General features: G+C 41.7%; 6 protein-coding genes across 6 annotated transcripts; 2 read left to right on the forward strand and 4 right to left on the reverse strand.

The window, feature by feature from the left end:
- Positions 1–8,473: 8,473 nt before the first annotated feature.
- Positions 8,474–8,967, reverse strand: CLUP02_00467 (uncharacterized protein; the record flags this gene model as incomplete). The annotated part of the gene is made up of 3 exons (XM_049279515.1): positions 8,474–8,584; positions 8,645–8,695; positions 8,743–8,967. 3 exons carry the CDS (start codon positions 8,965–8,967, stop codon positions 8,474–8,476), a joined length of 387 nt encoding a protein of 128 aa, XP_049135472.1.
- Positions 8,968–9,086: 119 nt separating this feature from the next.
- Positions 9,087–9,939, forward strand: CLUP02_00468 (uncharacterized protein; the record flags this gene model as incomplete). The annotated part of the gene is made up of 6 exons (XM_049279516.1): positions 9,087–9,138; positions 9,236–9,309; positions 9,378–9,409; positions 9,506–9,630; positions 9,695–9,781; positions 9,869–9,939. The coding sequence occupies 6 exons, from the start codon at positions 9,087–9,089 to the stop codon at positions 9,937–9,939; spliced, it is 441 nt and encodes a 146-aa protein (XP_049135473.1).
- Positions 9,940–10,408: 469 nt separating this feature from the next.
- CLUP02_00469 (uncharacterized protein) lies at positions 10,409–14,018 on the forward strand (the record flags this gene model as incomplete). Its single annotated transcript, XM_049279517.1, has 6 exons — positions 10,409–11,089; positions 11,151–11,482; positions 11,536–11,684; positions 11,741–12,777; positions 12,827–13,410; positions 13,475–14,018. 6 exons carry the CDS (start codon positions 10,409–10,411, stop codon positions 14,016–14,018), a joined length of 3,327 nt encoding a protein of 1,108 aa, XP_049135474.1.
- A 247-nt stretch (positions 14,019–14,265) lies between these two features.
- On the reverse strand, positions 14,266–15,366 carry CLUP02_00470 (uncharacterized protein; the record flags this gene model as incomplete). Its single annotated transcript, XM_049279518.1, has 5 exons — positions 14,266–14,321; positions 14,381–14,495; positions 14,607–15,027; positions 15,185–15,233; positions 15,318–15,366. The coding sequence occupies 5 exons, from the start codon at positions 15,364–15,366 to the stop codon at positions 14,266–14,268; spliced, it is 690 nt and encodes a 229-aa protein (XP_049135475.1).
- Positions 15,367–15,546: 180 nt separating this feature from the next.
- Positions 15,547–17,646, reverse strand: CLUP02_00471 (uncharacterized protein; the record flags this gene model as incomplete). Its single annotated transcript, XM_049279519.1, has 2 exons — positions 15,547–17,271; positions 17,359–17,646. The coding sequence occupies 2 exons, from the start codon at positions 17,644–17,646 to the stop codon at positions 15,547–15,549; spliced, it is 2,013 nt and encodes a 670-aa protein (XP_049135476.1).
- Positions 17,647–17,796: 150 nt separating this feature from the next.
- CLUP02_00472 (uncharacterized protein) lies at positions 17,797–21,086 on the reverse strand (the record flags this gene model as incomplete). The annotated part of the gene is made up of 16 exons (XM_049279520.1): positions 17,797–17,892; positions 17,951–18,654; positions 18,710–18,777; positions 18,859–18,945; positions 18,994–19,423; positions 19,487–19,617; positions 19,665–19,719; positions 19,775–19,804; positions 19,919–20,060; positions 20,121–20,181; positions 20,249–20,309; positions 20,371–20,445; positions 20,513–20,618; positions 20,679–20,714; positions 20,784–20,907; positions 20,983–21,086. The coding sequence occupies 16 exons, from the start codon at positions 21,084–21,086 to the stop codon at positions 17,797–17,799; spliced, it is 2,310 nt and encodes a 769-aa protein (XP_049135477.1).
- Between the last annotated feature and the right edge of the window lie 504 nt (positions 21,087–21,590).

A 21,590-nucleotide genomic window follows, 5' to 3' on the forward strand; every position in this document is an offset into this window, starting at 1 on the left:
GCTCAAGAGCTAGAAAAGCATCATTGCACTTATCTCTAATGGTCCTATTGCGCTCTCAGCGCACAAGAAGCTGTCTATGTCAGAGTTGAAGTCACATCAAAGGGTGTTGTGTCTAATAATGAGTTCATAAGTCTGCTCCTCGTAAGTCGAAAAGAAAAAATGGGACTAATACAAATCGATAAGTCTCGTCTCCCTTGATATTAGTATCTCTATTACAAGGTAGTTAGTTCGAACTATAGTTAACGAAGAGATTAATTAAACTATATAAATATCTGCGTAATAAATATAAAAAAGAGGTTCTAACCGTAAGTTAGGCTAGCTATAATAATTATAAATAGGGCCCCTAATTAGCCCCTACGTAGTCGGCTATATACTATAATTAAATTAGATTTTCAATTTAATACTAATTTTTTCTTTTTTTTATTAATTTAACCGCTATAGTTAGAGGTATAATTCGACCTCGGGCCCGTTTATTAAGTCGTCTTTTTTTTCCCTTTTTTTTACTTTTTTTATATAACCTATCCCTTTATTCGTATAATAACTTTTTTACTACTTATAAATTATTTTAATCCCTTATTTAGTATTACTTTTATAAAAGCGTTTACGAGGTTATTTTTATTATTAATTTAACGGATCTCGAATATCTTGCGCCTTTTATATAATTACCTAAGGGCTATAATATTAATTATAAGCCTCTTTTTTTTTTTTTCCTAATTTAATAAAGTATTCGTATAATAAGTAAGAATCGGTATAAATAACTATTAGAATAAGTAAAAAGCTAATTTAATTAGTAATCTTTTTTAGTATTATTAAAATTACGTAAGAGAGGTTAATACTATTAACTATACTATAAACCTTTAACGCTAATATATTTCTTATCATTTACTTATTTTTAATTAATAAGTAATAGATTATATTACTATATATAATAAATTCGCTCTCGCTTATACTCTCGTTAACTAGGATAATAATATACCCTAATTATAAAATAAGGTCGTTATTATTTATAAATAACTTATTAATAAAAACGTAGAGCTTACTAATTATAAAGTTAATTAAGTAATAAACGAGACTTTAATTAAAATTTATTTATTATTACTTAAGCCGCTTATTAAGTACCTTAATATCTCGTTTAATTAAATTTATAACTTATATTACCCTAGTATAATTAAAAATTACTTTAAGTTAATAAATATTTATAATATATATCCCTCGCGCGAGCTTAGCCTTATATTACTTTTTAATATTAGTTATATTTAAATTAACGAGGTTAATTTTCTTACCCTACCCCTTTTATTAAAAAACGACGGTTTCCCTTTTAATTATAAAAATCCTATTATTAAATATTAAGAAGGTATTTATTATAAGGACCTTTTTTAGCTTTATTATAAAGCCCGCTTTTTAAAGCTCTTTATTTTCTTTTTTTATAAAGTTAATATTAAATAAGCTTAATATATCGTTAGTTTATATTTTAATAATCCTAAATTAGTTACCTTCGTACTCTATAATTAATAAGCACGGGTCGTACGTAAAAATAATTATTAATAATTAATTAATATAAAAATCGTAGTATATAGCTTATTAATAAGTACTTAATTCTGCGAGCCTATATAGTAGCTTAAGTACTTTAATAATCGTATTTTCTAAATACTTATTAACTATTTTTTTTAATAAATAGGCTAGGATTTTCTTTATAAGCCCTATAGCCGATTAAGTATAGGCCTAGGTAATATTACGGCTCTAAATCTTATATCCCTTCTTCCGTAATAATACTATTAGTATTATTATTAATCGTTAGCTATAGTACTATATAGTAAGCGATTATATAAGTAGCGTTGCCTTTTTAACGTCACTATACCCCTAAATTACGTATTTAAACTTTTTATACGGCTAGGGTATTCCTTTCCTTTTAATCTTACGAATTATTTATAATTTAAATATATAGAAGTTTATATATTTTTCTAAGTTATATAAGATAAATTAATAAACCCCTTAATTATAAAGAATATCTACTTTAATAAGATTTAATCCCTTATATAACTTTTTAATAATTATAATTACGCCTTTTTTACGTAGTTTAATTACTAATTCGAAATCGGCTTTTTTTTATATATATAAAAAGTATTAATTACCTCGTTATTAATAATAAATTATTATATTAAGGCTTACTATCGTAGTTTTTTATAACGTCTTACTAATAATATTAATACCCTTTTAATAATTTCTTCTTCCTCGTCGTTTATTAATACTACTATAACGATTTTATTAAAAATAATTTCCTATACCTCTACCGTAGGTTATATAGTTTCCCTTAGCTCTTTTTCTTTTTATAAATTAAAAATTACCTTATTAAGATCTATATAATACGGTCTAACTACCGTAATTAATATTTTAAATAATTAGTTATAATTTCTTATGACTATATAAGAGCGCTCGTTAATAAAAATTAACTTATATAGCCTAGCTTATTATTAAGTAATTTCGTACTATACTTATATATCCGAATTTAATAATATATCTAGATTACTCCCTATATCGGGCCTATTATATATAATAATTACTTTATTAACTTACTTTTTTATACTTACCTCGCGCAATACTTATATTACTTTTTTAACTACTTAGGCTCGTTAGCTTATACTTAGTAATAGTAGCGAAGCTAAGGTCGTTTTTAAATATATTCTAAATATTAATAGCGTTAATATAAGTCCGTTAGGCCCTATAATATCGTTATAATATTTAAGTACTATCTAAAAGTATTCGTCGTTAATAAAATCCGGATTTTCCTTTTTAATAATTCTAAACGCCCTTTTTAACTATTAATATACCCTTTTTACCTTTCTAATACTATAGTATACTTTAATAGGTACGACTTTTAGTTATATACTATAAGCCGTCGTATTATCCCTAAATTCTACTAACTTAAAACTAATATTAATATTAGTTCTAATACCGTCTAGCGGTCCCTAATATATATTAATCTAGCTTTTTTATAGGGCTACTTATATTATTTTTATTTATAAATCCCGGAAGAATTATTTTACTTAGAAAGATATAGCTACGTCGATTATATATAATACTAACCGACTATTTAAATAAAAAATATTAACGACGATTTCTTAGTTAAAATGAAGCTTATTACGCAATTTAAACTTAAATTTACGTAGGCTCTGCGTATTTATTTAATATTAGTAATATACTTTTATTAACTATTTTAGCGCCCCTATTTCGATATTATTATTATTTAATTATTTTAAAAAGTTATATAGCCTCGTAACTAACGAGTACCTAAATCTCTAATATAGTCTTCTAAACTTACTTTCCGTTAAGTAATTAATTAATTTCGTATTATTAATAACCTTTATAAATATATACCCCTATCGTCGTTTAACTATTTTAAAATACTTACCGCTAGAAATTCTATTCTTTATATTATTAAATATAATACCTAGTCGATTTATATTTTTTAAATATAAGAGAAATAGGGTATTAATAAGTAAAATATAAAAGGTTATTATTTTAAAATACGTCTTTACTTTTATTATACCTAGGGTAACGATTTCCTTACCTAAACTAAAACTAATTTTTATAATACTCGCCGTTAACATATTAAGCGTTACTAACGCGATTTTCTATAATACTTAGAATTACCCTTTTTTTTTAGTTAACTATTATAATACCCTAGTATTTAAAATAATTTTATAAAAATTATTTAAGCCGTACCTTTTACTCGTATAGAATATTTATATAAGCTTAGTATTTAAGGGATCTAAGTAATATAAAAAGGACCCCTCTAGCTACCCCTAGATTTACTTAGTACTATATTTTTTTTTTTTAAATATTAAAAAAAATAGCGTTTTCTCCTTAATTATTAAAAAAATAAGCTTTAGCCTTATTAAATTTACTTTTTTAGCCGCTTCTATATCCGTTATTTAAAGGACCTTCCCTTACTATTTATAAATAAAAGCCTATTTATTAAGAGCTTCCGCTATTCTTTATTTATTTAGCCTCGTATATCCTTTAGAAGTTAATAAGGTAAAAAAAAAAGTAATTAATATTATTAATTTTATTATAATCTAATTCGTTAGTATAAGGGGTAAGATCTTTTTTATTTTCCGAATCTTTTATAAGGGGTATATATTTTAAGCTACTACTTTAGCTACCGTTACTAAGTTTTATACCCTTAGGTCTACCCTTATATATAATAAAGAATTAATTAAACTAATAAAAGCTAGTTTTACTATCTATTACCCTTAACTTTTTATACTATTTATATAATTTAGTACGCTCTTTTTTAAAGTAGTTACTTAACTAATATCTATTTCTTTTATAAATATAATATTACCTCTTTTATTACTCTACTTATAAGTTAAATCTTTACTTATTTAATAAATCTAAGCCTCCTTATTAATAATTACCGTATTTAGCCTCTTTTCTTTTCTTATTATATATTTAATTAACTTAATATTATTAATAAGGGCTATTATATACTTAAAAATAAGTTTAGTATAGCATTCTCGCTTTAATATTAAAACTAAATCTTAGTTTTAAATAGAGCGTCTCGTAGTTTTTAAGTACTTAATATAAAGTTATTTTTACCTCTAATATATACTAAACTATAGTATAGAAATATCTAACTTTTTACTTATTTATCTCCTTATTTAACTAGGTTTTTACTAGCTTATTAATTCGATCGATAAGTTTTTTAAAGATCTCTACTCGCAATTTACCTTTTATTATCCTAGTTATAAATATAAAAAAAATCGCTTATAGCTTAAATAAGAGCTCTAGGTTCTTATTATAAGTCTCGAAGCGGCTTTAGATTACGTTAATTATATTAAGAAAGTCGTTTTAATCGAGATTACGTACCGCTTCGTAATAATAATTGAAAGCTTTATTTATAAATACGATATTAATTACTAAATAGTATTAATATTCCCTAATTCTAACTTTTTTATAATAATTATAAAATATTATTAAGGTTTCTTATAAAACCTTATACTTCCCCCCAGAGTATAATTTCTCTTTTAAAAAGATCTTTTTAAGGTTTATAAATTACTTTATATTTATTACTAAATTTTTAATATTTATATACGATCCCTGCGTCGCTACGTATTATTAATAACTTCAAGTCGTCTACTTCTTTTCTTATTAACTAATTAATACTAAATTTCGTATTAATAATAATAACGAGTTATAAATTAAAATAAGTAGAATTATTAATTATCGTACTTTTAGTATTATATTTTACCCCGGTATATCCTTTTATAATAATAGATTTTTATTAGTAATTATAAAAAGGAAATTTAGGTTATTTACCCTTTTTTTAAATTTATTAAAACGATTATACGCTCTATCGACTTATACTTAGTTTTATAGTACGAATTCCTCTTTTATAATTATTATTATTAATATTTTATATAGCTCTTATAATTATAATTACGCTAATAATACCCCTTATTTATAAAAAAATCTATTAACTACTTTCGTAATTCCTAGGCTTATGCTCGTAAACTATTCGTTTAGTTAATAACTAAGGTCGTTTACGATCTTATAGAATAAGAATTACCCCTATAACCCCTTTTTCTTATAGACCTTAGTTAAATAGATTAATATTACGTTAATTTACTTACCGTTAGGCTAATCCGTAATTCTATATATTTACGTCCTCTAATAATTCGGGTTAATATTTACCTATTTATAAAGGATTAGGATTCTATTTAAAATTGGGTTTCGTCCTCTTTTTCTTTACCCTAACTTATCAAAGGTCGTATTCTAACTTATACTTATATTAATAATTACTAACGTATTTAATTTTAATGAGGATGTATCTAATCTATATATTAGTTATAATAAATCCGTGCTTTTATTACTTAACAAATTTATTAAAGTTTAAAAAATTCCTATTTCCTCTCGCCGTCTTATTACTACTCTCGTTTTTATTATTTTTAATAATTACTACTACTTTTCTAAATCGCTAGCTATTATACTTATTAAGATCCTCCTTTTTATTTAATATAAAAAAGTAAGTTTTAATAGTTCTTTTTTATAATAGTAGCGGTAAACGTTTATATTACTATAAAAAGATATAGTAATTAATCTTAGGATTTTTATTAATTACCGATTTCTATTATTTTATATACTTTTAGCCTCCTAAGCCTCGTACTCTTTATAATCTCTAAATAGCTTCCTTCCTTAACTTACTTTTTCTAGGGTAATATTTTATAAAAGTAATTAAAAATAAACTCTAGGTAGCTCGTAAAAGAGCTATATAAGCTATTAAAAACTATATAAGTTATTAAGTACGGTTAACGAAATTAAGCCCTTTTTTTTATAAAATTATAAATTTTAAAAACTTATTAAAAATACTTACTTATTACTTATACATAATAAGGTTAAATACTTTAAAAATCTTATTTTTTATAGCCTCTTAGTACCCTATTTTATATTTTTTAAATAGTCTTTTTCGTAGTTTAATTATAATTAAGTAATTATTACTTACTAATAATCCTTTTTATTACTTAGTTAATTTCTTAAAATTAATAATCTTATACTAAGAGCTAATATAAAAAGAAGCTTTTTAATAACCTTTTAAAAGATTTTTTTTTTCCCTTAAATCCTCGTTTTTTTTAGCCTTTTCTTAAGCTAATAATAACTTTAATAAGAAGTTATAAAACTATTTTAAAATAGCCGCTTTCTTTTTAAGTTAATCTCTAAGATCTATAATACTCTTAACTTAATACTATTAAAACCTCTAAATTCCCTCTTTTCTTATTAAACCGTCCCCTATATTATATTTTTAAATAATACTCGGGGAGTAATTAAAAGAGCTATAAAGAAGTTATTTAGATCGTAGGTTTAAAGTCGTACTTATAAAATTCTTATAATAATAGACTTTTTTATATATTATAAATCTCTTAGCTTAATAACTCTTATAAAGTTATTTTTATTATTAAATAAAAATATTTATATTTAAAAATCCCCTTTTTTAATTATATAATACTCTTTTATATTATATTATTAAACTCGTTTATTGCGCTAATTAATTAAGTAAATAGTCGTTATATAAGTATTTCTTTTTATTAATTTAATTAATTAATTTTTAATCGTAAGCCGATTATAAAAAAGTCGTTTAATAAAAAAGCTACTCGGGGTAATAATAAAAGGCTAGTTATTTAAATAGTTTTATTAATTAATATAGTTTAATATAATAAACGTTAATCTCTTATAAGTAATAAAAAGCTACGATTATTTAATTCCGTATAGTATTTAAAAATCGCCTCCTTTTTCGTTTACTTTTATAAAGTTAATTAATATAAATCTCTTATTTTATATAATATTAAAAAGTCGTTTCTTTTGCGTAGCGAAATATTTTATTAATTTATAATAGTAGAATTTAATTACTAATTAGTATTAATATCCTTATTATAAAGTAGTTAGTTCGAACCGTAGTTAATAAAGAGATTAATTAAACTATATAAATATTTATATAATAAGTATAAAAAAGAGGTTCTAACCGTAGGTTAGGCTAGCTATGATAATTATAAATAGGGCCCCTAATTAGCCCCTGCGTAGTCGGCTATATGCCGCGGTCGAATTAGACTTCTAATCCGATACTTAAAGTTAGATCGGAGTACCGACGTATTGTCGTTGGCTATAGCGTTTAATGAACCGCTGCAGAGAAAATCTCGGAGTTGTTCGTCGCTGTGAATTTTGCTTTTCTTCACTGAGCCAGATGCGGATATATCTCGGAACGGAAGATAGTATCCCTTCTGGAGACCTTTGGCAGTGAAGAGTTGATCCTTGCACTCCCACAGCCTCTTCCGGTGACGATCAAGCGCCGCTGTGCCGTAGGCAGCGGCAGACAGATGGTTCCGTGGATATTGACCATACGCGTTGTACGATGTCGTAAAACGGGTCGCAGTCGTCATCGTGACAGCTTGGAACGTAGAAAGCTACTGCAAGGCCTGTTTCTGTTGTCTGCATCGAGACTCAGACTTCGAGAAGGCCGTGTTAGTGCAAGGTAGGAGGATGATATGTCATGTCTTTTTGGGCGATGGGGACTATGCACATGAAGAAAATGTTCAAAGCCGCACATAAGGCATACACACTGGGCGCCCGGGCTTTTGAGCTGATTGGAACACATGGCTGCGTTTTGGTGGCTGTGCAGGACGCAGCCCCCGTCTCACCGAAGCCTACAAGAAGACTGGCATAGGGAGGCATTCTTATCATTATACCTAACAGCTAACCATGAGCGGCTTAAGAAGAGGCGGGTGACACAAATGGCCTCAATTCAAGCCATGGAGAGGCTTTGTTTTGTACATTCAGTTTACCTGATTATGAGTTACATGTAAATAAAGCGAAAACATAACGTAATCTCTTCACACGTACTACGATAATTGATAGCTGCCAACCCTTTTCCATTGAACGCCAAATCCACATTATTGCCTCCATTACTTCAATCAGAGAGTATCTAGTTGAAATTGAAGTCATCTGAGACCATTCCAGCGGGGTCAGGTGAGTTGTCTCGTTGATCCCTGTCGTCAGGGCGAGCACGGAGGGTATCGATGGTCCTTTGCTCAGCCTATAGCACAGAGTCTGAGTCTCCGTCACTCAGAGGAGTAAAGTTTAGAGTTCTACATACCTCACTCAACTCCCGTGGAACCCAAAAATAAAACTTATCTTCGTACATCTCCTATGAGTTGTCAATATTGTCAGTGGGATGGACACTGCTGTACGAACTTGTCTTTCGTTAAGTCGTCGCCCGTCCGTTATTTGGTATAGGCCTATTAGATAGCGTCGAAGATCGGGCCATTTCAAGTTGTATGCCGAGACAGTTTGCTCAACCCAGCCGCGAGGTGACGGAGGTAACGTTGCTCTACGCGGAGGTGGCGGCGGCATCTCGTCATTACCTGATCTCCTCCAACTAAAAGCTTTCTTGATAGAAAACGAGGGATCGGTAGACATTCTGAAAATCGGAACTATCTTTCTCTATTTGGACCGAGCTAGCGCGCGAGTGGCAGTGAGGAGGCACAGTCTTTGAGAGGCAGGCTGTCAGACGAAAACTGCCCAGGGAGACGGAGGCGATGGGAGGGCCGACTTCGGTATTTGAAGGCAGGCTCGGGCGGAAAAACGGTAGTGGAGCAATGTGCTTTAAGCCCCCTCCAGCCTAGAGAGGCCCGAGGAGGGGTATTAGACGAGAGCGAGACATATAGCATGCTGTGCCACCGGACAGGGCGATCAATTTGCGGTCCAGTCGTTGACCGACTTCACAAGGACGGCACAGGCTGCCGCGAGGCAGACAAGCCAGTGGCTTGATTGAATTGCCTCGACTGCCTGGGAAGACTGGCATATATTGCCTTCACACCCTCTTTTAGGACGAGCCGCACCCCAATTGCAAGGTTATGAGGTGTGATCAAAATGCATGTGCCTTACTTACACCCTCAGCCTGATTCTGACTTAATCTGACTGAGGCGGCTGCCCATCCCATCTGCGTTCTACATAGCCAGACCAGGCAGCAGATGAGGCGTCGAAATTTGCAAAAAAAAACGAGGGGAAATCCGAGTTTGGGTTCGTATCTTCGTAACGTGGAACGAAAGATCATCCCAAGCTATTTTTGCCATGCCTCTGGTTGACATTCCGCTAGGCTGGGTATAGGGCTCTCCTCTTCGTCAGTCATTGGACAATGTGGTAGGGGCATTGATCAGTATTGGGGATACTCGATCTGAGGAGGTTCGGTTTTCTGGTCCGCGAACCTCTGTCAGGCTGTACTTGACGCACTGTGATGGCGCTTAACTCAGATGACGGCATATGTGGTATGCAGCCGGGAGCCTTTTCAACCCCTCTTTCTGTCCACCCTCTAGTTCAGCTTGTCTGTCGCCTAAGAGGAGACCTGGCTTGAGACTTCTCACCGGTCTCGAGAATGAGATCCAGTCTTAGCAGCTGGGTATTTATACCAAGCGCCATGCTAGCGTGAATGACTGCGGGTACATGTGGTTTGGGAAAGAGATGTATTTTTCTGCTTTTTTCACATAACCCTACATCGTAATCCCATTCTGTAGGTCATTGATCAAAGAAGCACGCGACATACACGGAAAGCTAGGGGGGTGGTCTCAGCCGCACATGGGAGTTCCTAGTCCGAACAGTATTAACACTACGCCCTCTTTCTTCCAGTGGCAAGGCTCCCGGCGCTCTTAACAGTCTGCTGTTCTAAAATCTTACTTGTACGCACCTAAAACCTGACACTTTAATTTCTTGCCTAAATTTCTGGGGATTCCCAGGAATCTTTCGTTTCATCATTGCTTTGCGCACTTTTGCGTGACGCTGAGGATTTGTCGCACGGAATAACTTACATCGTCCTCCTCTCCCCTTTTCCCAATTTTACCATTATACTTCGTCTTTTGACGACATGAATCATGACAGTAAATCTGATTTCAAGCTTCAGTATCAGATTGCATTGTCTGAATTTGTTGAAATACGACGGGAGGAGACGAGAACCTCTGCATGTAAGCAAAAGTTTGTACTTGTAGACAATGTCACCAAAAGGTTGAAGAGTCGTTCTGCCACCTGTTCCACTCAGTACGACAACAATCTCGACAGATTACAGCGCACCGCATACCTCCAGTATGAACTTGAGCCGCCTCAAATGCGAGCGCAGCATTATGAGGAAGACGAGTATCTCGCCATATTCTACACCTTACTCGACATTCAAGCGCCGTCGCTTATAAACCTTTTCCGCGATAATGGACTCAACAAGCTTCCGATCGAACTCACATACCTGAAGAAGTGCATCAAGCCCCCACCGAAACCTCGATTTCATGATTTTCACGAGCGATTCTATAAAACGCAATTCGACTGGTGTCCGATACGATTTGACATGGGCATGCGTCAAGTCTATCGCGATGCAGTCAGTCCACTCTCGCGCAAGGAGAAGATCACGCCGTATCGTGAGGGCAAGGGACCAAAAGAGAACAACGCCACTCTGTATGCGATCGACGTTCCAGAAGAACTCGTTGGCCGGCAGCTACGGGAGAAAATGGCATCAGCCAAGATTGAAAGACAAGGGGAGGGGAGAAATGGTAAGGGTCTAGTAAGTCTTCTCCCAAGCATCTCTTGAAAAGGAATAACAACTGACAAAACATCCATCATAGACATATCGCTTCGCTTTAAAACAATTCAGGCCACACAAGCATGAGCACTTCCTCAATGAGATCAAGATGTTCAGCAATCTTGAACATGAGGAAGGAATGATACAATACATCGGATGGTTCGGGAGTTTCGAACTTGGCGATGACGGTGCCAAACAAGAATACTTCAATATTGTTCTAGAGCTCGCCGACTTCGACTTCTATGAGGCAATGATGAGGCTATCACCGCCAATATCCTCAGAAGAAATTCACGGCTTCTGGGAGTCTATGTTTGAGATCTCGAAGACACTGGCATCTATCCACACAATCACGATCGCTGGCATGAAATATTGGACGTAAGTTAACGTCTACGAGGGGTTTATGGCCAAAGCTAAATGCTCTCTCCTAGATGGCACGGAGATATCAAGCCAGAGAACATTCTGAGAGTCAATGATCGCTTCAAACTAGCCGATCCTGGTGAAGCAAGCATGTTGCTCAAAAATTCCGCAACACCGTACCTACCGCCGTCAAAATCATTGGGGGGAACAAGAACTTATGGTGAGTCCGCCAGCCACATGATCAGGAAACAACTAGTTGACCAAATTTATGATCAGCGGCACCTGAAAAGACAGCTTATCTAGATGATATCAGCACCAAGAGGCCGAAAGTCACTCCAGAAAGTGATGTGTGGTCTCTTGGGTGCGTCTTATCAATTGCTGCGACCTATGTTGTTCTTGGGACTCAAGGAGTCCTGATCTACCAACGGCTCCGTCGTCAGGACACTCAGAATGCCAGGGGGAGAATGAGTGACGCATTCCATGACGGCGAGCAAGTCCTACCTGAGGTTCTTCATTGGCACCAGTATCTGCGCGAAGCAGCCAGAAGGACAGACCCGTACACGTCCGCCATCTTGGACATGGTCGATGGCCACATGCTTGTGCCCGGAGATAGGCGGGAAACTGCGAAGAAAGTTTGCAGCAGCTTCAAAAGCATTATCGCGAAGAATGATACCCGCCCTTCCAAAGTCCCTCCTGGCTTGCAACATATGCTTCAAAGCATTGAACTCGAGGTTGAACGTTCTTCGGAACATAAGTCTGGAATCAAGAGAGTTGACTCAGACGATATCACAAAACCGATGGAACGGTTTGACTTGCCCTTACCTGAGATTGAGTTTGAGAGTCAGAAGAAGTTGTTGGATCAAGCCATCCAGCCAACAGCGCAACGGCCACGCACGATGCGTGGATCCCCCACCCAGTCACCACATCAATCGGTGAGATATCCTATGCAGAGCTTGGATAGACAAGGTAGCACGCACTCCCATAGTCATGGGTATCCAGATCCTCCACGCGGAAATTCGGCAATCTCATCCTCAAGCCAGCCAGTCAGCGCTCACCCGACCTCATTGAACCCGAAACCTCCGAGTCACCGATCAAGAAGTCCGATACGACGTGAGCCTGTCAAGGCTTCTCAAGTCAAACAAGAGCTGAAGAAAGTAGGACTCAGTTTCAAACCGTCGCCCAAGAGTCTCAGTTCCCTCATTCAGCGACAAAAGACTTCCGTAAAAGGGAAAACCTCCAACAGTAAGGAGAGCCTAGATGCTTTGACTGAACTGGACTCTCGTCTGGAGGAGGAGTACAAGGGGCGTGATATCGTGAGTACATCAAACGTTGTTTGAAAACCCTGTAGGCTAAAAGTAACAGGTCTTCCTCGTGGACAATGGCACTACCATGCGGAAATGGTGGTCTTCAGTCATCGACTTACTGGAGGTCATGGTATGGAGGGCGCTGGCGTATGATGACGACGGGATGGAGATGTACTTCACAAACCCCGACACGAATCCAAAGGCCACCGTCAGGGGTAGCAAGTCCCAGTCGGTAAGATCTTTCACCAAGGCGCTGGACCTTGCAGAGCCTGCAGCAGCCACTTCGCAGACGTCTGTCGAGACCACCATTATCCCCGAGCTCGAGCGGATCATCAACGACTACACACGAGCAAAGACCTCAAAGTACGAACCACGCAAAAAGACCATCATTGTGTTGACTGATGGCATCTGGAGGGGCATGCATGATGAATACACCGTCGACACGTATCTCCGATCGACTTTCCATTGTCTGAGAGATCTGCATGGCGACCTGACGTACATTCATCCTGACCAGCCACATAGTCGAAAGGACGTGTCAGAGATCAGACCTGTGACAATTCAGTTTGTTCAGTTCGGCGATGACAAGGAAGCGAGAGAGCGACTCCGGCGCCTCGACGACGACCTGGCTAAATATGGCTGCCCGTAAGTACCTCTTTCAACTTCCCTGTAGTATCTTTAGCGATTGGAATAATCTAATGCCAATTAGCGACCTAATCGATACGGAACACGCTGAAGGCGATCTATACAAAATGTTCCTGGGAAGCCTATGCCCAGACATTGATCGCACTTTAAGATACAGCATCGGACCCCAGTCTCCATCTTCAATTCCCCACGTCCCGCCGGGGCAAGGCTCCGGTACATCCACCAACGTTCTCAGTCTCCGGACGAACACGTTGAATCAACCTCCGCAAGAACCATATAGCCTAGCACCTCTACAGACATCGCCTTTAGCAATAACACCAGTCGATTTCTCCGTGAATCATCACGGAGCGTTCATGCCAACTACGCCAAACTACGAGCTTCCTGCCTCTTCACATGACGGCCCGTCTCACGCCGTGTCTCCCATGTCACCTCAGTCTTCTCCCCCGCAAAGAGATACCAGGTGGCAAGTCGCCGGCCCATCGTCGGAGAATGCATCACCGTCGTGGCCAACAGTGGAATCGAGTTCGTCCAGCGGGCAGCATGAGCAGACGCCCCGATCACCGGCAGCTGCCTCACCAATCCAGTACTACAGACATCCGTACAATTAGTGTGTTTTTTTTGCGTCGCAATGCTTTAGTGACGCCTTAGATCGAAAGAAGCACTCATTTCTAAAGAACTTTGGTGGTTTAATGTTCTTCATACTAGGGTTCATGTATTTTCGTGCGGTGTAAGGAGTTCCAAGGCGGCGTATGATGTTCTCCTTTCAGCGGTTAGAGATGGGTTTCGGTTAACGACAGTGATAATGAAATGTAATGACGCCTCGTCTGTCATGGTTATATAGAAGTCGAACAGCCATTACGACAGTATTCCTAGAGATTCGAGATTCGCAGGCCTTTCCTGCAATGCCTTCACTGTCACCCATGGATTGAGATGATCGCATCCCCGCAATCTGACTCGATCTGTTACCAACCGGAATCAGGATCAATCTGGGTCAATGAGCCCCCTCCTGACGTGGAATATGAAAGCCCCAAGGCCCGCATAGAGCGGACTAAGCAACATTTTCCGGCGCAAGGCTCAAGACCATCCTATTTCGGCAAATGATTGTATCACGTATTGACAGTAGGTTATGAGGGAAAAGGTGACGAACACCTAGTTTACTTGTTTCGTGCTATACACCCCAGTGGAACATTTGCCACATGTTCTCCGTATTCCTGAACCCATCCAACGCAAGCGCGTGCTGTGCGTCTTGAACCCAACCTGCCATCCAACCCATGTATATACATGTCTACGGGACGAAGCCTTTCGTCTTCCCCGAAAGCGTGAACAGCCTTTCCCAAGTCCCCAACACCTTGCAAGAAATACCAGTATTGTGAATTCCAAAAATAAAAGGAAGAAAACTCTCCTTGCGGAGAGGGAGACAACGCCTGTGTACCATATCGGGATCGGTGGAGCGACGGTTGCCATTCCGCTCGCCTCCCACCACCCCTTTTGATCCATCCGCTGGAAACTGTTTTAGTCGTCCAGAAACGTGGCCGTTTGTGTGTGTATATATACAACAATGATTCCAAGGCCTCGGTTGCACCACCGAAAGGCATTCGGCTCTTGAGGCGCGAAATGCTGTCACCGCATTCCACTGAGCCATTGTGAAACGTATCTCGACCCGACCGGTTGAGAGAGATATAAATAGAGATAGGTCGATATCGAAGAGAGTCCGGAAGTGACTGAGAACCGAAAAGACGGAGCATAGAAATAAATCCGGCTGCGCGGGTGTGACCCAGCGAGTGTCTCCACTCGGCCGACGACACCGGGCAGCCGTGGTGGTACTGATCATGATGTCATGACAAAATTGCCAATGAAAGGAAAACCGTTCTCGCTTTTTTTTCGTGATTTCTTTTTTCTTGGTCGACCCTGCGGAGGTCGCGTGGTGGAGGGCGATGTTGGGCAGAGCCGCGTCATGCAGATGGTCAACTGAAAGTCGGCCCAATGAACGCCTGAGCGCGGCCCAACTGCCTCAGATCTCAACCCCAATCACGATTTGCGGGAAAAAGTGCGACTTGAGTGACACGATTGTGTGAAATATTCCGAAATTAAGAAAAATTAAATCCGTGAGAATTCAACAACGATCCCAATTAGTCTTTAGTAGGCGGTGTAGCATTCAAAGCCCTCCGCGACAAGCGGGTCCTGGTGGTAGTTGGTGGGTGTGACAGTGTTTGACGACGAGATGGAAAAGGCCGTCTCGTGCGACAAACCGTTGTTCATTGGCGAGTTCTGACCAAACGGGGAGAAGGCAAAGGCTTCCGACGCGGAGGAGAGCGGCATGTTGGAAACAGCCAGGTACGAGGCCTGGGTAGTGTCGATCGCCGCCAACTCAGGCATGTGGTAGGACGGCGGGAAACCCATGTCGTAGGTCATGTTCTCGCCCATGTGGCCAAGAGACAGGTCCATCGACATGGAGGGTTCGAACTGTTGGGCAGTGGCCTGAGTCTCCTCCTCATCTTCCTCTTGGGCCTCGCCCTCGGCAACCTCGTCGTCGGCAGCCACAAACACCTCTTCCATCCACTGCTTGAGCTCGTTCATGGGGGGCCAGTCGCCACCGCCCTTACCACCGCGCTTCTCCTCGTCGTCACCCCGCTTGTTCTTGCCACGGGGAGTCTTGGGCTTGAAGTGCGTGCGGCGGAGATGGGCAGCGGCGTTGTAGTAAGCGCCGTATTGCTTGCGGGCGACGCACTGCTTGCACTTGGAGAGCGGGTTGATAGCCTGAACGCCACTTTGCATGCCGACCGTGCTGGGGTCGCGGCATACAAACTTCTTGACGATGCCCTCGTGCTTAGCGTTGATGTGTCGGCGCAACTCGTGGTCGCCGCGGAAGCCATCGGGGTGATCGCTGCACATGTCGCAGAACACCTTGGGGTGCTTGGGACGGGTGTAGCTACCCTTAGAGACAGCAACCTTGCCTTCCTTCTTAGCAGAAGCTGACTGGGACTTGACAGCGTCGTGAGGCTTGGGGCAGATCTTTGTGCGGTTCGCATTTTGAATCTGCTGGAGGCGTGCTTCTTTTGCCCTGCGCTCTGTGCTTGACTTGGTTGATGCGTTGCTGGTGGCGGAAATAGAGCGCTCCATCATCGAGGAGCCTTGGCTGAGGAACTGCTCATCAATGGGCGACTGCTGAGGATATTGAGGCGACAGGCTAGTGCCGGCGCCGACGTAGGCGAGGTAATCTGACTTATTCGGTGACGTGCCGGAGGGGACAGCGTAAACTTCCGGAGACATGAAGTCGGCAGCACCTTGGGAATGTGCCGAGTTAATTCTCGTCATACCGAATGCGCCGCTGAGTGACTGGTTGTCAAAAGAGCTGTTTTCCCTCGTAAGAGGCATGGTCTCGGCAGCCGATGTGCCAGAGCTCATGGACGGGCAAACCGAGTTGATGAGGCTGGCCTGTGAATTCCGGCCATCGTAGGGCGTCAGGAAGTTCTGCGGCGGCGGGACCATGGCTGGAGATGGTATGCTCTCGTCTTGCGCAGCGAGGAAGTCGAGAGGGTTCATGCCGACCTCTGGGAAACCTGCGTTCTCTTCGACAGGAGAGAGACCCGAGTGGCGTTTATTTGTTGGCGATCGCTGAAGGGAGGACTCGAATAGGACATGAGGGTCATCTTGGCTCTGGTAGAAGCGGTCCATCATGGGATTGGGGTTATTTGACGTCTGGAGGGGCTGTAGAGGGCCCTTGACGACAAAAGGGATAGACTTTTCTGATCTGTTGGAAGCACTTCTAGACATGCCCGTCATGGGCGTGGCGCGGGGGTGCTGCTGGGACATGACCCTCGCGCGCTTTACGGGATGGGGCGAGTCATCACTTGTGCGCTCCTGGAAGAGAATGTTAGCACACGGACACCTGATTCACGATGGTCACGAGCAGTGAAGATGGTGATGGGAGCTGTGGTGATGCATTACCATCATTCTTGTGGGTTGGGCAGCGTAGCCCATGTTGGACTTGCTTCTGGGTATTGTGGCCCTGCGGTTGAGCAGAGGAGCAGCATTGGGCTGTTGGTGTTGTGTGAAGGCGGCGGCGTCTACATGGTAGTCCCCTTGTGATTGGAGCAGGTTGAAATTGCTCTGGGCAGCTTGCGGTGCTACTGATGCATTTTGCTGAAGAAGAAGGTTTTGGAGATTTGCCAGCTCTTGTTGCTTCTGTTGCATCTGCCTCTGAATCTCCTGGACGTTATTGTAAGGATGGTTCATGTTGGCTCAAGTTGGCGGAGAACAGCGGGGTGATGGGCGTAGCAGCTAGGGTGGGTTGGGTATGGTGAGGAAGAGTGAAGCGTGTCGGGCTACCACTCGGTTGAGGAATTCAAGGCCGTCCGAGTCAAGACGGAGGGATAGAGTGTGGTGTTAGACGTCGGTAGTAGACGAGGTGTGATGTGACACGATGTTGCTGCAGCCTCGTTCTTCTTTCTCCAACGCATTCAAGGTCTCCCGAGTGACGAACTTGTGGAAACCGGGCGGGAAAAGTTAATTGTTTTCCTAAGAGCGAGACAAGCAAGACAAAACGCTGTTGTTTGGTTCTTGGTCTTGTCTTTCTATGGAGTATGGCTGGTGCTGCGCGGCGAAACAATAAGACCCAGCGGGAGTCAAGATTTGTTTCCTGGTATTCGAGACTCTTTTGGTGGATTGTTGGGGGGTCTCGAAGATTTGTGCGAGCAGCAGGATTCAAGGTTGACTTGTCTTGAAGTTTGGCGAGGCGGGTTGAGGCGAGTTGATGTTCGATGGTACAGGGAAGTCTGTGGCTTCGAATAGGAAGACGATCGCAGGAGAATTCGGGAAGGCGGACGGCGAGAGGCCAGTGGTTTAAAGAAGTCGACAGGATCAGCAGCGCAACGAATGTCCAGTCATGGAAGTGAGGCTTTGCGGCGTCTCCACAGCGAGCTGGTAATGTCGGTGGAACAGGCAAGACAGAGCACGCTAGACGAGCAGGGATGGAGGATGGAGATGGATGTGAGGGTGGATGAATGATGGTGGATGGGAAGGGGAGGGGAGGGGGGTGCGAGGATGTTGGTGTGTGGGTGGTCGTGGTGGGTGGTGGACGTGCGTTGCGTGTGTGTTGCGATGATGATGTGGTGGTGTGCGGGATGGATGGAAGGATGGGGGTGTGGGTGTTTCTGTCCAGTGTCTTTTTGGGAAAACTGTGAGATGGTTTGGATTGGCCGAGGATTAAGCAGCATTGGGGTTGGATGGAGGGTGTGATTGAGACTGACGAGTGAGAGTGAGAGTGAGAGACCGAAAAGAGTGAATTTGAGAGTGAGACTGAGAGCAAAGTACAAGTGAGTGAGTGGTGGTGGTGATGATGAGCTGGCAGTCAAGAAACAGCCGCCACTAACAAACACGGGGCAAAACACAATGACATTCACTGCTCTTTCGGTATTGCAAATGTTACTGCAGTTCCATCAATGTTACAATGGAATACATAGGTAATTGCGCTGCTCCTCTGCTGCTGGGCTGCTATTCTGCCCGGCGGTCAAAGGTGCGGTGAGAAGAAAACGACTGGAAGGGGGGTGTGGGACGAGCGGTGGGAGGGACGATCAAGACCACGAGTGGTTGATCACCGCCGGCACGACCAAGGATGAGGGGACGACGAGAAATGGAACTCTCGACAGCACAGCACGCTGGAGGAAGACCAGCCAGCAGTGTACCGTGGGTATCCATACGAATATCCGTAGCATGGCAGAAAAGAGAGAGTAGGAGAAATACGTGGTCGGCATCGCAATTGGCGGCACAGGGCCGGCAAAGAACGAATGGAAGCGAGGAAAGAAGGTTAAAGTGGGTGCAGCCGCCCGCCCGTGGCCCCTCTCACTCTCACTCTCACGCCGGCCTCTCACTCCGCCTCTGGGTCTTTCCGTCCCCTCAGACTTCAGTGGGTTTGGAATGAGCTCAGTAGCGTGCCTCAGTGAGAGCATCACTCTCACTCTCACTCTGATTGACAACACGTGGACCACTTTACAGATGAAAAGCTGCTCTGCGACTGGATGGAAATTCATACAATTGCATTCACTCCCCAGGGGAACTGAGAGCCGTTTGTCTCCACTGAGCAAGTAGAAAGAAAATAAAAAGGCGTAGTGTAAAGGTAAACACGCAATATGAAAAAGGGCTGACTGGGATCTGCCCGTCAACACATCCGGCCGAACGAAGCGTCGTCGCACACGGCGTTTCCAGTTTCTCCCCAATCTGTCTGTGGCTCTCTCTCTCACACACACTGAACACACCCAGCGGCTCCTGAGAACGTGCCTCCCTCCAACCGCATCTCGGCTTCGGTGACGACTTGTCCCAGTTTCCAGTGGTATTTTTGGGAGGTGTGGGTGTAAGTGCTGGTCACCAGGGGGCGTGTGGGCACCGAACACGTCTGCTAGCGCGTGTGAGGCAGGGGTATGACGCCTAATCATCTCTCCTCTCATTGATGCTCGCCGAGTCACTCTCACTCTCAATCAGGTCTCTCTCACTATGGCTAGTGGTCACTCACTCTGGGTATCTCCATCTCCATCACGTTCTCTGGCATTCCCTATTCTGATACCGAGGGATAGGTAGAGAGAATTGAACTGGGCAGCAACCTTCTCCAACTCTTTGCCCGGCTGGCTGCCGTCCAGCTCACCCACGGACCTCTCCTGCTCACACCTCCGACGCGGAACACAACATTGGAATATACCACCCTCATTCTAAGCTACGAGGATGAGCAAGATGAAGTCGTATTCAGCAACTCCCAGTTGGGCACTCTTCATCTTGAATCTTGTCCGTATCGAGACTGGCCCTGAACCCACGGCTCAGGAACCTTGCTCTTAGCTTGGGCTATCACGGCTCTTCTAGACCTCTTGCGCGCGCCTGTCTAGCACCTACTAGGCCCCGTAGCTGGGCAGCTGTCTGTCATTGTCAATCTTGGGCCCCGGGGGCGGCGCGACCTTAATCTTGAGCCCTTACCAAACCCAGCCTGGTGCTGGCCATAACGTTCCCTAGTGCTGGCTATCATGACCTGACCTTCATCAAAAAGTGCCACTGTCCGAGGGCAAACTCATATTAACAAGGTCCCCCAAATTTCACTACCGCCAGGCGCCAGCAGCACCAAGCAACAAAGCACGACACGACGCAACTTTGGGGTTCGGGCCGCCGTGCTGTATGTCTGTCACATTGAGAGGAACCTGGCCAAGAAAAACGTGGACAGCCGCAGTCTGGCCGGGCCTGAAAGGCAACTCAAAAAAGCCCGGCCGTCGGTCTGAGAGCTACCTCACAGTACCCTCGTCCCCTTGATATTCGGCGCCTCTCCACTAGGTAGTGACCACCTCACTGTTAGTAATTATACGGATTCCGCAAGAAACCTGGCAGAATGGGCCGACATCGTGATCGTCCCGAACTTTCACAAACCAGGCCCACCTTTGCGGATCCTCCTCGTTGCGGTAAAACGAGATCGCGATGCGATGGAGATATGCTATGCTCTGCCATGACTTGTTGTTGGTGTCTCTTTTTTGGAATTGGCCCATTATCGTCTCTCAACACCATATGCCGTCCAAGCAACCGGATCCAAACACACCTCACCTCAACCCTTCCGATGCCGTCTCTTGTTGCAAACACCGCGCGTCCATTTCGCATCCATATGACAATCCGAGCCGATATGAATGACTCTTGTTGACTCTGCTCATCATGCTTGACTTTAATCCGTGCCCGTGGCTTTGATAGAACCCCTCTTCTTGAGAAAGAAGCACCAGAAGAACGATTAATGCCGCGACTTATCCTAAGACGGTGACCATCGCGCGCAACTGTGCGCAAGCAGAAAAAGAGAATGCGCACGAAGCAGCAGCTTAGCCGCTTCAAACGGTCGTTCGGCAACAAACACCCACCATCATCACCAACACACACACCATTGATGAAGGCCCCGCATAGCGATTGCATGAAGATCGTCCGCAAAAATAAACAGACCAGACCACGATCAAACCAGACCAGCCAAACTATGCTCTTGCGAAAACGGGCACAAGTTGCCCTTCTTCCTTTTGTCACACCCCGTTTACTTCGGTGGGATGCGTGGCTTCGGGAGGGGAGGGGAGCGAGAGGTCTTACCGCAAAGCGCGCCGTTTTGAACCGCTTCTTCACACCAAGTTCCAACCGCTTCTCTCCCCGTCACGCCCGTCTGACAAGAACATGACTCG

The sequence above is a fragment of the Colletotrichum lupini genome, chromosome 1 (genome assembly GCF_023278565.1).
Source record: "Colletotrichum lupini chromosome 1, complete sequence".
NCBI classification, from domain to species: Eukaryota; Fungi; Ascomycota; class Sordariomycetes; order Glomerellales; family Glomerellaceae; genus Colletotrichum; species Colletotrichum lupini.